Source organism: Girardinichthys multiradiatus, chromosome 20, assembly GCF_021462225.1.
Source record: "Girardinichthys multiradiatus isolate DD_20200921_A chromosome 20, DD_fGirMul_XY1, whole genome shotgun sequence".
NCBI lineage: Eukaryota > Metazoa > Chordata > Actinopteri > Cyprinodontiformes > Goodeidae > Girardinichthys > Girardinichthys multiradiatus.
In genome coordinates, this window is record NC_061812.1 from 26,992,989 (window position 1) to 27,007,346 (window position 14,358).

Here is a 14,358-nt window from a genome sequence, read left to right on the forward strand (position 1 = left end):
CCGTATGTACTAACCAAACAAAGGTTGCCTTCCTCTGCAAGTGTCTGTTTTAAAAGTTCAAAACTGGACCTGATTACTCCCTTAAATCCTGCAAGCCACTTTAACCAGGCTTCTAACCCTGGTTTATTGTCCGGAGACAAGCAGAAATCAATCAGCAAAGACAACACAGTGTATAGCCCAATTTTTAGAGCAAACATTTGTAAAATCACTCGACACATAAAGTTTACAGTTAGAGCAGTTTAAAAATTCATATGTTGAGATGATCTTTGTTCTGTTTTACTTTTATCATGTATATGAACTACTGGCATTCTACTTAGTCATGATAAAAAAAATTATCTTTCGATCCCTGGGTTTTATGTATCAATAAAAATGCTGCAGCAAATGGTTCTAAGAATTGCTGCTTCTATTGGAGGTAAGAAGGAAAATAGCAGCCAGCTCCAGTGTGGAGAAACCAAAGAAAGCGTAGTTTTATAGAGTGGACTAAAATTCCTCCACAACATGACACTGCTCATAGAAAATGCAACTACTTCAAACATGTGTGCTTAGTTTCAGATCTCATAGAAAATATTAATCATGGAGGTGAACTACAACAGGCTGAAATAAGAGAGGTTGGCTGAAAAAATCAAGTTGCTGCAATAGCATAGTCAAAGTCCAGATCTCCACCTGGTTGAAATTATTTAGTTGAAGCTTAATAGCAATGTGGAGAAATTAATATAGTCATATTCAGTAAATTAGAAAATTAAAAAGTTCGTTTATTTCAGTAACTCCATCACTAAGTGATGCACATTATATAGATTAACAAACCGATGTTTTCAAGCCTTTATGTTCTGCTTACAGTTAATGAAAATCCATTTGAAATTAAAACATCAAATACCTGCTTGAAGTTTATTTTGAAAATGTACTTTTGAGCTGACAAACTCAAAAGTACATCCGAACTTATTTTATAATTTGTTGAATAGAAACATATCTGCGAACCTCAATGAAGTGAAGCAGTTTAATAAAGAGTGGATAAAAATCCACATGACAGAAAAGGCAGCTACTTTTAGTTGTTGCTGCTGAAGGTGGGTTCTTTTAAAACACAGCGGTTTTGGCTTCATCTTTGTTTGATAAATAACACCTATGTACAATCTTGTGCTTTTCTTTGTATGCTTGGAAGTTAGAGTAGATATCCTGATATATAAAACTCTGGACTTAGAGGAGGTTCTTCCTTTTTACTGAGACCTTCAGCTCTGTAGAAAATGTGTATAATCACATGATGAAGACTACCCAGATTCATCTGGGTAAAGGGCCTGAGTCTGATCAGACTTTGTGAATCTTTAAGAAAACCACAGGGACAAACTTGTTCCGCCACCTGTTTTTGTTACCATTGTGTAGCTGCGGTCTCTCTCCATTACTGCATGTGAGTACAAATTATAATGGAATGCAAGGCAAACAATTATTTTTAAACTGTCCTGTATCTTCAGAACATTTCAAAAAAGTACACAAAAGAATGGAAAATCGGTTCAAAAGCTTCATGTTTCCTTTATTGTAAAAGTATGAAATACAAATCTGGAGAGTTACACAACATAATAGATTACAAGACAGAGAAGAAGAGACTAACACCAAATAATGAGCATATATCTACATAGCTGAGTAAGCCGGACATTTCAATTCACTTCTCCTAAATAAGATATATCAAACCATCCAGATACACAGTGACATCACCCATGGGTGAAACAGGTGACCATATCAAGCTTAAGATGAGGAGCCTGCAGATTCAGCAGCTGGAGTTATGGTGTGGTGAAGCACGAGGTGATCCCAGCCGACAGTGGTGAGACAGCTGGAATCACCGTGAAGCCAGCACACACCTTTGACAAAGTCCTGGTGTTGCTGATCTCTGAATCTGCAGAAAAAAAACAATATGCAGCTTGTTAATTTTCTGATGCAGAAAACAGTTATTATAGGAACTGAAAAGACTCACATTTCTTGCAGTTCAGAGGTCATAACAGCGAGGGAGCAGTCGTCACTAACGGAGGCTAGCAAAGAGGCACTAGAATGGATGAAAAACGGTTGATTTATATGAATCAGAGGAAACAAACTCACAAAAAACTACTACATTTAGGCACAATAAATTTTTACCCATTTGTGGAGAAGCCAAGGCTGTTAACTCTGCGGCTGTGTATTTTTTCCACCCGGGCCGGTTCAGTTCCCAGGAAATCTTTCACTGTCACATTGCCCAACTCGTCGCCTAAACCAAAACAAGTATGGTGTTAAAAAAACAGAGGGAGTGAAAATTGACCCTCTGTCAGTCATTATTCTGCTGATGGGGCCTTACCAAAAGCAACAGTGCTTCTTTGCTGGGGGTGCCAAGCAGCAGTGGTGGGAGAACAGCTGGGAAACTCAACATCTGCAACAAAACACAGGAAGTAAAGAGTATCACCTCACATTGCCAAAACCAACCAATCACATCGTCCTAAACTGATTGTCCCGTTAAGGACAACATGCTTACCTATTCTTGAGGCTGGTTTATCTGGCTTCCTCCTGTCCCACATCAACACACGGCCATCCTGAGGGAATGGAGACAACACTGAAAACTCCTCAACTTAAAGGGTTCAGTATTACAGCTGTCCATATTGAATAAATAAAACAGTTGGTACTTAAAATATGTTGTTACAAAGCTGCTCAAAGTTTGTACTCCTAGAAATCCTAGAAGTTTCATCCATTTGATTAACTACTGGATTAAAGGAGCATATTCTTTATCTAGATAAGAACCTTTATGAACAGATTTTGAATGGAAAGCTGACTTTTGATGAACACTGGACTTTTGCGCATTTGTCAAACTTACAAAATAAACGAAACAGAACTTTATGCAAACAAAATGAGACGCATTTTAACCCGTTTAAGAATCATTTGGTACCTTAAAAACTTCCTTCATGGGGCGTGTGCTTAGCTACTGTTTGCAAAGGCAGCCAGAGAAACTGAGCGGTCAGTCATTAAGACAATGGCACCGCAAAACATTCAAGGACCCTTGGAAAAACAACATAACTTAAAAAGTTTTATAAATATTTAATATACAGTTTTTATACTGTAAAGATAATGAACTTCAATAAATTTTACTTCTATTTCTAAGTTTTCAAACAAAGAAAACTGCAAAAATGTTACAATTAGGGGAAAAATATGAATAGAAAAAGGCCAACTGAGAGCTTTGCATCTTTAGAGAAGGAAGCCCACTCTTGAAAATAAAGCACAGAATTTGCACCCCAGCAACATAAAAAGTAGAGCTGTATGATATCAGGAAAATATTTATCTGTGATACTATTGCTAAAAATTGAGACATTGTTTATCACAATTTTTCTGCCACTTTTTGATATAAAAAGTATGAGTCTTAGCATCTCAGCTGCTAAAGATACTCATCAGGTGAGGGAATTAAGGGCAGTTATTGTCCATCCTACTGTCGAAATATATTGTTGATAAGCCTAGTGTGATTGTCTGACACTTTTAATGTGATATCCTACCAAATATTGTGTACAAGAGGTCCTTTGGGAGGGTAATATTGCAATCTGGAATTTGACATATTGTGCAGCTCGAATAAAAAGGCTAAACAAGACAACATCTCTTTTCTTCTGTTGGTTTAATTCTCATGTGGAATTTCACAAGCCTCATTATATCTTTATGTATAAACTATTTGTTCATTTCAGCGTAATTTTGGGTCAACAGTATAAAGAGCCACTGTGGAGGGCCTTAAGAGCCAAATGTGACTATAGAGACACAGGTTTCTGGCCCACCTGAATTAGACTAATAACTCAGTTATTCTGGCATTAATATATTCCACTTAGAAGTTGAATTTTCCTCCTAATTAGGCTGAATTCACCTAATTCTTTCCTGACTGGCTTTGATCCATGATTGGGCAATTCAAATACTGAGACTTTTTCCTATTTACCGAAAGGATCAATATTTGGTCGATGAAACATCACCCAACAGCATGTACTTTGATGCAGTTTTTAAAGTTAAGTAAAATAAAAGTTGTGAACTTGTGCTTTGATGCATAAGTGGGGAAAGTATTTTAATTTTTTTGGTATTGGATATTAAAACTGCAGAGACATTGTTTTTTCTTATGAATATCAGAATCTGTGTTGGACCTTAAAAGAAAACCAAAAGTTTGTATTATTCGTAAAAGGCCTGATTGATGCATTTAACTACATCATCCAAGCTCATCAAGAATGTCAAAGCAAGACTGAGGAAATGCTGCAGTAACAAGGGCACCGTTTTGCTGGGAACACATCCAGGAAGTTAATAGAATAGTAATAAGAGCAGCCACTAAATAAAATATTAAATACTTTCACATTGACACACTGCTATGAATAAAACCACAACATTGAAAAGAATCCTACCTGGCCACAGGAGACGAAGAGAGACTCATCTGTAGGGCTGCAGGCAACACAATTAACAGGCTGTGTGTGAACTGTAAGCAGAAAGATGAAGACGTCTTATTTATTTATTTCAAACAGTAGCTGAAATTTACTTTAACTGTCTAAACTTGTCTGAATCTATAATGATATTGTAGGACATATGTGCCATGTATGTGCATTCAGTGCATTTATTCATAATATCTAAATAAATAAAATGGAAACTTCGTCGCCACGGCCCACCCTACGCCTCCCCAGGAGCCATAGGCCTCCCGATGGGAGCCTCACACATCAAGACCCTACCAATGTGTGGTGTTAAATATAACATGAAGGAGGCAATTAGTACCAAGACACTGGCACGAATCCTGTCCACACCAATACAGCGCCGACAGAGGCCAGGGACCCCCAGACATCTCCACAGATGCCAGGAAGGGTGAAATTCCTTTTACTCTCAGAACTCTTCCATTTTGAATTATTTTTTAATAAATATTGACCATGTGGAACATGCTGCATGTTTTTGTACGATTGAGGTAAGAATTAAATATTTTAAGGACCTAGCAAAGGCCAGATTATTTTTACTATGCCCTGCAGCATAAACTCCTAGAACTGAGAGGGTGTACTTTCTTTTTACCATAACTGCTTTAAAACAGTTGACAGTCTACTTAATATTGTTTGCTTTTGATGAAGTGAGTTTTTAGATCATCTCCTACCACTGTAGGTGGTGACAACTGTTTCCTGACTGAGGTCCCAGACTTTTATTCTGTAAACAAAATAAAAAATAACAACATTAAGAGTCTAAAGGACATACAATCTAAAAAGTTTAAAAGACAGGAAAAAAAATTGGTGCATAGAGAACATGTAAAACAGCACAGAAAATCAGTAACATTGATAACAAATCGAAAATAAAGGTTTCTCCTAATGATCAACTGTGTCATTTGATGGTATACTTTAGAATAGCTGCACCTTCTATGGACAGACCCACTTGATTTCATACGTGTAAATACAGTGGCAACCTAGCATGTGGTCATACCTCTTAAATTTTTTTTTTTTTTTTTATATATATATATATATATTCGATCACATTACAACCACAAAAATGTTTTATTGGGATTTTATGTGGCAGACCAACAGAAAAAGCGTAGATGAAATGGAGCCAAGATGATACTTGTTTTTCAAAATTGATAAAAGGACCCTAAATAAAATCATGTGAAACAACTATCCTTCCAAAGTCACCTATTTCGTAAATGGATTGTTATTTAATCTTAATATTCATCCTGCTGTTTTTCGAAGGCCTCAGAGGTTTGTTAGAGAACATCAGTGAACAAACAGCAACATGAAGACCAAGGAACACAGCAGTGAGGTTGTGGGGAAGTTTAAAGAAAGGTGAGATAAAAAAAAAAACAATATCCCAAGCTTGGGACATCTGTCAGGGCTCTGTTCAATCCATTATCTAAATAATGGGAAGAGTATGGCACAAATGCAAACCTACCAAAGCATGGTCTTCCATTAAAAGCTAAAAGGCTGGACAGCATTAATTAGCGAAGCAGCAAGGAGGCCCATGGTAAATCTAAAGCTACACACAGAGGTTGGACAATGAAACTGAAACACCTGTCATTTTAGTGTGGGAGGTTTCATGGCTAAATTGGACCAGCCTGGTAGCCAGTCCTCATTGATTGCACATTGCACCAGTAAGAGCAGAGTGTGAAGGTTCAATTAGCAGGGTAAGAGCACAGTTTTGCTCAAAATATTGAAATGCACACATTATGGGTGACATACCAATGTTCAAAAGAGGACAAATTGTTGGTGCACGTCTTGCTGGTGCATCTATGACCAAGACAGCAACTCTTTGTGATGTATCAAGAGCCACGGTATCCAGGATAATGTCAGCATACCACCAAGAAGGACGAACCACATCCAACAGGATTAACTGTGGACGCAAGAGGAAGCTGTCTGAAAGGGATGTTCAGGTGCTAACCTGGATTGTATCAAAAAACATAAAACCACGAATGCCCAAATCACGGCAGAATTAAATGTGCACCTCAACTCTCCTGTTTCCACCAGAACTGTCCGTCAGGAGCTCCACAGGGTCAATATACACGACCGGGCTGCTATAGCCAAACCTTTGGTCACTCATGCCAATGCCAAACATCGGTTTCAATGGTGCAAGGAGCGCAAATCTTGGGCTGTGGACAATGTGAAACATGTATTGTTCTCTAATGAGTTCACCTTTACCGTTTTCCCCACATCCGGGAGAGAAGCCCCAAAGAAGCGTACCACCCAGACTGTTGCATGCCCAGAGCGAAGCATGGGGGTGGATCAGTGATGGTTTGGGCTGCCATATCATGGCATTCCCTTGGCCCAATACTTGTGCTAGATGGGCGCGTCACTGCCAAGGACTACCGAACCATTCTTGAGGACCATGTGCATCCAATGGTTCAAACATTGTATCCTGAAGGCGGTGCCGTGTATCAGTATGACAATGCACCAATACACACAGCAAGACTGGTGAAAGATTGGTTTGATGAACATGAAAGTGAAGTTGAACATCTCCCATGGCCTGCACAGTCACCAGATCTAAATATTATTGAGCCACTTTGGGGTGTTTTGGAGGAGCGAGTCAGGAAACGTTTTCCTCCACCAGTATCACGTAGTGACCTGGCCACTATCCTGCAAGAAGAATGGCTTAAAATCCCTCTGACCACTGTGCAGGACTTGTATATGTCATTCTCAAGACGAATTGATGCTGTATTGGCCGCAAAAGGAGGCCCTACACCATACTAATAAATTATTGTGGTCTAAAACCAGGTGTTTCAGTTTCATTGTCCAACCCCTGTAAATCCACAGCTAAGGTGAGAAAAAAAATAATCAGTTGACAGGATGACCATCAGCCATGTTCTCCGAAAATCTGGCAAATATGAAATAAGGAAACTTATTGTTTAAAGCAAGCCATATGACTTGAAAACAGAAATTTGGAGTTATTTTAATAGGAATGGGCAAAAATAAAAGTCTCTAGACGAACAAAGCTGGTACAGGCATTCCACAAAACCTTGCAGCTGTAATGACAGAAAATAGCGGCTCTACAATGTGTTCAGGGAGCTGAAGACAAATAAAGGCCACATTTATAAGATGTTTTGTGTAGAAAACGAACAATTAAAAACATCTATATTTTACTTCTACTTCAAAATTAGGCTTTACTTTGTATTGGTCTATCACATAAAATCTTTTCAAGTGTGTTTTTAACGTGACAAATGTTGAAAAGTACATAAATACCTTTGCAGGCCCCTGTCTTGTGTGTACTACATTTATGGCATATTGCTGTGCTTCCCTCTGAATGCATCACTCATTTATGTGTGTGATGGAGTCTAACCGGCAGTCCATGCTGCCAGTGACAGCACCGCTCGCTCCTGTGACGGGGCTCACTGTGGTGACAATGTGGTCATGCTCATATTTGGTGAAGCGATTCACCAACAGGCGCTCATCCTCCGCCAGTTCCCAAAGCTCCAGGGCACCTGCACAGCAAAACAAATCCAGGTTCATCCTGGTCTCAGGACACTGTGCTCCAGCAAGGTTCTGTGAGGCTATGCCTTACCTGAATCTGAAGCAACAGCCACTCCCTTTTCAGCCACCCACTTGACATCTGTGAGCCCAGCCTCAGTCTGCACACCGGCTTTGCAGAAGCCCTCGCTGGGGGCTTGCTCTGGTTCGCTGTAGATCCAAACGGATCCTTGCCAGTTTCTGCCAGAAAGGCTGGAGGCTCCCAGCAACAGGGTGCCATCTGTAAATAAGGCAAACAAGTAAAAATATATCTTGACATAGACCTGACGTGCATTCCGATTAACCAACTCTACGCACATTTTATGAACACAACTGTTCTTTGAAAATCTTGGCATACTGTAGATAAGCAAAATATCTAATATGAGGATTCCAAGGCAGTGCAATTATAAACATTGAGATCCAGCAGCATCACGTGTTTCTCCTCCAGTGACCCCCGGCTAGCTGCTCCTTACCAGCTCGGTACTGAGCCGCGCACAGGTGCTTCTCCATGCAGGCAGGAGCATTAGGAGGCATCTTCCACGGGTTTTCCTTAATCATGCTGGTGTCCACTGTACTTTTCATTCAAACAGCAGCCCTGGAATCTTCACTCTCTGCAACCGAGGTGCCTTTCCAGCAGAGCAGCTTCTACATTAGCTAGCTAGCACTAAAGAAAATACCTCGCCCCTTCTGTCTCTGGATATACTTAACGGCGTTATACAAACCACGCTGGACTAAAACGACAGTAATGGCCCAGTTTTATAAAATATGGTTCTTAAAATTACCCTCCTGCAAATGAATGATAAAATGGACGAAACACATGGGACCGGCGAACACAAACTTCCTGCTTCTTCTACGTTTATCCTTGTTGGATTTTTGGAACTATTGACGAGTTAGTGCCATCTGCTGGTAGTATAAAGTAAAATAAAATAAAATATTTTTTTTGGGGAATAACCAAACAATTGATTGTTCAAATTGGTCATTTAACATAAAGCAAAATAAAATAAATAATTTGGACAATCGGAATCCCTACGCTTTTTTTTTTTGCCTTTGAATTATGTCAGATGAAAACTTAATTTAATTTACCACAATGAAGTTTTTTCTTTTGCACTGAAAAGTGTCGACAGTCTTTGTTTCCAGGTTTAGAAACTAAGGCTAAAGAAACAAGGAAAAAAGGCTTTACTGAAAGTCATGAAAATCTGCTTAGTACATGACCTCTCCAACCTTCAAGAAATGTTGCCTGAGGGTGCACTTGCATTTTTACATTTTAAAGTTTAGGACACTTTCCTAGAACTTTCCTAGAACTATTATTTACTCCAAAACAAACCCTGCAAAAATTTTCCAACAAGTTGATTTTCTGGTTTTCCTGCATGTTTAATTTTTGCTGGACTTTGGAACAAATAAAATTTTCTTGCATCCTTAAAAACAGCATACAACAGGGTGGGAGTGTTAGGATATGAGACATTTTCAAACAGTTTTTTTTTAAATCAGAATCAGAATCAGAATCAGCTTTATTGCCAAGTTCGTGCATACAAACAAGGAATTTGACTCCGGTACACTTTGCTCTTTTGTTCTGTTTTTGCATTACAGAATATACAAATTTACAATTTACAATGTACAATATACACATATCTAATAGAAAAGGTGCATTTGCAACATCTGTATGCTGTTGTTCTGTACTTTATTGAATGTTCATCAGAGAAACAGCCTGGGGGAAGAAACTGTCTCTGTGGCGGCTGGTTTTAGTAAACAGTGCTCTGTAGCGGCGGCCTGAAGGTAAAGCTCTGAACAGTTTATGTTCAGGGTGTGTGGGGTCTGCAGAGATTTTGGCAACTCTTTTCCTGACCCTAGACCTGTATAAGTCCTGGATGGATGGAAGGTCAGCTCTGATTATTCTCTCTGCATTCCTGATTATTCGTTGCAGTCTGGACCTGTCCTGTTTTGTGGATGAGCCAAACCACACTGAGATGGATGAAGACAGGACAGATTGAATGATGGCAGTGTAGAAGATGACCAACAGCTCCTGTGGAAGGTTGAACTTCTTGAGTTGCCTCAGGAAGTACAGTCTCTGCTGGGTCTTCTTTCAAACAGTGTCTATGTGTGAAGACCATCTCAGGTCCTCAGAGATGGTGGTTCCTAAGAACCTGAAGTGGTCCACGGCCGATACAGTGTTGTTGAGGATGATGAGGGGGGTGTATGGGGGTGGTGTTCTCCGAAAGTCCACCACCATTTCCACAGTCTTGAGTGGGTTCAGTTCAAGGTAGTTCTGACCGCACCAGTGTACCAGCCGATCCACCTGCTGTCTGTATGCAGACTCATCACCGTCCTGGATCAGTCCAATGACAGTGGTGTCGTCTGCAAACTTCAGGAGTTTCACGGACGAGTCCGATGAGGTGCAGTCATTTGTGTACAGAGAGAAGAGGAGTGGGGACAGAACACACCCCTGGGGGGCACCAGTACTTATTGATCTGGATCGGGAGAAGATGCTCCCCAGTCTCACCTGCTGCTGTCGGTCTGTCAGGAAGCTGTTGATCCACTGACAGGTGGAGGCTGGGACGTTGAGCTGGGTGAGCTTCTGGTGGAGGATGTCTGGTATGATGGTGTTGAAGGCCGAGCTGAAGTCTACAAACAGGATCCTGGCGTACGTCCCTGGATGGTCGAGGTGTTGCAGGATGAAGTGTAGACCTAAGTTAACAGCATCATCTGCCGACCTGTTTGCTCGGTAAGCAAACTGCAGGGGGTCCAACAGGGGGCCTGTGATGTCTTTCAGGTGCTTCAACACCAGCCGCTCAAAGGATTTCATGACCACAGACGTCAGGGCTACAGGCCTGTAATCATTTAATCCTAGGATGGTGGGTTTCTTGGGAACCGGGATGATGGTGGATCGTTTGAGGCAGGAGGGGACCTCACATTTCTCCAGTGATTTGTTGAAGATCCTTGTGAAGATCGGAGCGAGTTGATGTGCACAAGCTTTCAGACATGATGGGGAGACGTTATCAGGTCCTCCAGCTTTCTTTGTTTTCATGCGCTGAAAGAGCCTGTTTACATCTTCATCGGAGATCTTTAGTGCAGGCAGAGGATCTGATGGTTCAGGGTTGGTTGCTATCCTAGGCTACATTTACTTTCTGTCTCACTGAATTCACAATTTAAAAGCAGCATATTTTTTTGTGGTTCACAAATACTTCCGTAGGAACAATAATCAAATGCTGTCTCATTAATATTGAAAATCATCTGGAGGTCCAAACTAAAACTCATCTAATTTGTAATGCTTACATTATGCAGCGAACTTGCAGAACTTTGACACGTTAAAGAATATTGTTTTAATTATAGTCATGGTAACAGTCAGAAAGAGGATTACATTTTTTTAAAACAAGCAGCACATTATTTTTTTTTCTTTTATTTAAGTGCTCTTAGATTCTTGACCAGGAACATGAAAGTGTTTAGCAATCAAACAAAAGGGAATAATAGACGAATAAAGTACACTGACACTGAATGTCTCAAGACGGGATCTGAGCTGCAGTGGAAATTTACAGGGTCCACACACAGGTGTTTACATTACATTAATGACCCAGTTGTAGAACAAATAAAAGGAAAATACATTTTAACCAGAGGCAGTAGGTCATGATACCTGCAAACATTTAAAATAGAAAAAAATGAAGGTTAAAGCACAATTTAACCTGTAGTGTGGTCTGATAGTGTAAAGAAGATTGAGGTCAGAGGTTGCATGGTATCCAATTGGATTGTGTATCTATTTGAACAAGGACCAAAGGTTTTCACCGTGAGGCTATTGTTGGGTTTTGTAATTTATTGGGCAGCATTTATTTTACATTGCTTTACATTTTTTGCTGAATGACTAGACTCAGTTTATTTCTATGCAAACAAATAGCCTTGTCTAGGTTAAACAGTTGACTTTATAACAAAAACCCATTTTATTCCATTACTCATTACCTGATCAGTGAACTTCGTTTGAGTAATACTCATGAGCACAAAAAACTAGCACAGGGTACAGCTGAAATTGGAAAAGTTACTACAAAAATAGAAATACCTGCTTAAAAATAGTCTTCTAGTGTTAGCAGCGCTTACCTTTAAAGAAACGGATATGACAATTCTAGATCATGTATAACTTTAAGAGGACAGATTTGTTTGTACTGACAAAATTGCTTCAGGATGTCCAAGTCTGCCCAGGAACCGGGACCATTTGATTCTGAGGAGGGAATTGCAGTATTGTGTTGCCACCAGTGCAAAATTTCTTCAACATGGGGAAGCAAGTAAATATGAGTGCATTGGTCAGTTATCAAGGAAGACAAGAATCGATCACCATCAGCAGAGATTTTGCCCAGAAGTTAATATATAGCAATTGTTGACTCACTGCATAAATGTTATAGTAGGTTGTAAAAGTATTCATATCTCTTGAAGTTTTTCACATTACACCCAGAAACGTCAGTGTACTTTATTGGAATTTTATGTGATAGACCCACACAAAGTAGCTCAAAACTGAAACGTAGATAGGTGTGAGGTGTACCTCCCTTTACATCATTAAATAAATTCCAATGCAATTTAGTGGAATCTAGAGATGCCTAAATAGAGTGCACTTGTGAGCAATTTATTTTCAAAATAAAAACTGTGCTGTGAATGCAGATTATGTTGTTAGAAAACAGTCAACAAACAGCATAATGAAGACCAAAGGACCCAGCTGACAGTCCATGTCTGAGGTTGTGAAGCTTAATACAAGATTGGGTTGTAAAAGCTTTGAACAACTCAGGCAGCACTGCACAATCCAAATTGGAGTGAGGCACAACTGCACACCAACCAAGACAAGGTGATCATCCTAAACCGGTAAGAAGAACCATAATTAGAGAAACGTCCTCTATTGGTAACGGGAGGAGCAGCAGAGATCTACCGCTCAAACTGGAGAACTTTTCCAACAGGACAACTTTAAAACACTACACAAATCCTGCATGGAAGTCATTGAAAGAAAGAATGTCAAAAAAGTTGATCACATGAGACCAAATTTGAGCTTGTCTTTCATGCAATGAAAGATTGTCAGTCTGGCAGAAAACTAACACTGCACATAAAGCTGAACACACCTTCTTCTTATCAAACATGTTGGTGGCAGTATCATGCTGTGGGAGTGCTTCTTTTCAGAGGAGACAGGGATGGAGTTCAGAGTTGATATGAAGATGGATGGAGCTAAATACAGGATAGTCATTGAAGAAAACCTATTAGAGCCTGCAGAAGACTTGCGACTTAGCCAGAACTTCAATTTAATGGTTTAAATCCAATTGAGGATGTGTTGTGTGACTTGAAGTGTTCAGAGCTGCTCTCCATCCAGCTTGAGCTGTTTTATATATTTTTTTTAAAAACTGTTTATATGTAAATGTCTAAAAGCTGAAAGACCCGGAACTGTAATTGCAGCCAAAGATCGTCCTACTATTGATTCAGGAGTGACTGAATTCAAGTGTACGCACCACATTTCAATAAAATAAATTGAAAACCAAATTTCATTATACTTCCACCACATGAATGTTGCACTATTCTGTCTGTCAGTCAGTCATTTTCTACCGCTTATTCCATAGTGGGTCGCGGGGAAGCTGGTGCCTATCTCCAGCAGTCTATGGGCGAGAGGCGGGGTTCACCCTGGACAGGTCGCCAGTCCATCGCAGGGCAACACACAAACAACCATGCACACACACACTCATTCATTCATACACCTAAGGGCAATTTAGAGTGATCAGTTAACCTAACAGACATGTCTTTGGACTGTGGGAGGAAGCCGGAGTACCCGGTAAGAACCCACGCAAATGAGAGAACATGCAAATTCCATGCAGAAAGACCCCCGGCCGGGAATCGAAACCAGGACCTTCTTGCAACAGGGCTACCATTATTTTGTGTTTATCTAAAATTTAAAAGCCCAACAAAAGATTTCCAAAAAAAAAAAAAATGTTGAAATGTATAAAGTGTTTCACCGGGACATTCAAGCGCTTTTTAAGTAAATCGAAGTTATTGATATAAAACTGTTATCTAGATAGATTTTAATGGCGACGTAATCGTGAGCGAGGAACCTAAACTATCCGGAAGTCAGTTGTTCACATCGTGTTATCAACATCGTCACAACTTACCTTATTTCTTTTATTTTTGTTTTACCTCAGACATGTTTTGTAAAACACTTGGAATTAAATAGTGCATGGTCTTTTAAAGTTCCTTAATTGTGAGGAGATAATTTTTAGAATAAAAAAAAAAAAGTAATACTTTTAATCATTTTATTTTGAAAGCAAGCTAACGGAAGTGGGAGTAGAAAAGCCGTTAGCTTCACAGGTCTCTCTGCCTGTCTAAAATCGATAGGTGATTGGCTTTCGAACAGCTTAGGATTCTGTGGTTTCTGTCACCTTGCCCGCCTAAGGTAAGGACGCAGGTATGTCAGGAGGTTACACGGGGTGATTTT

General features: G+C 39.8%; 1 protein-coding gene across 1 annotated transcript; it reads right to left on the bottom strand.

Annotated features, from left to right (window-relative positions):
• Positions 1 to 1,497: 1,497 nt before the first annotated feature.
• Positions 1,498 to 8,785, bottom strand: wdr77 (WD repeat domain 77). The gene is made up of 10 exons (XM_047346703.1): positions 8,393 to 8,785; positions 7,975 to 8,160; positions 7,753 to 7,894; positions 5,096 to 5,145; positions 4,371 to 4,441; positions 2,489 to 2,546; positions 2,315 to 2,386; positions 2,119 to 2,227; positions 1,961 to 2,029; positions 1,498 to 1,882 (listed from the first exon to the last, which is right to left on the bottom strand). The coding sequence occupies exons 1-10, from the start codon at positions 8,499 to 8,501 to the stop codon at positions 1,735 to 1,737; spliced, it is 1,014 nt and encodes a 337-aa protein (XP_047202659.1). The 5' UTR covers positions 8,502 to 8,785; the 3' UTR covers positions 1,498 to 1,734.
• Positions 8,786 to 14,358: the final 5,573 nt, after the last annotated feature.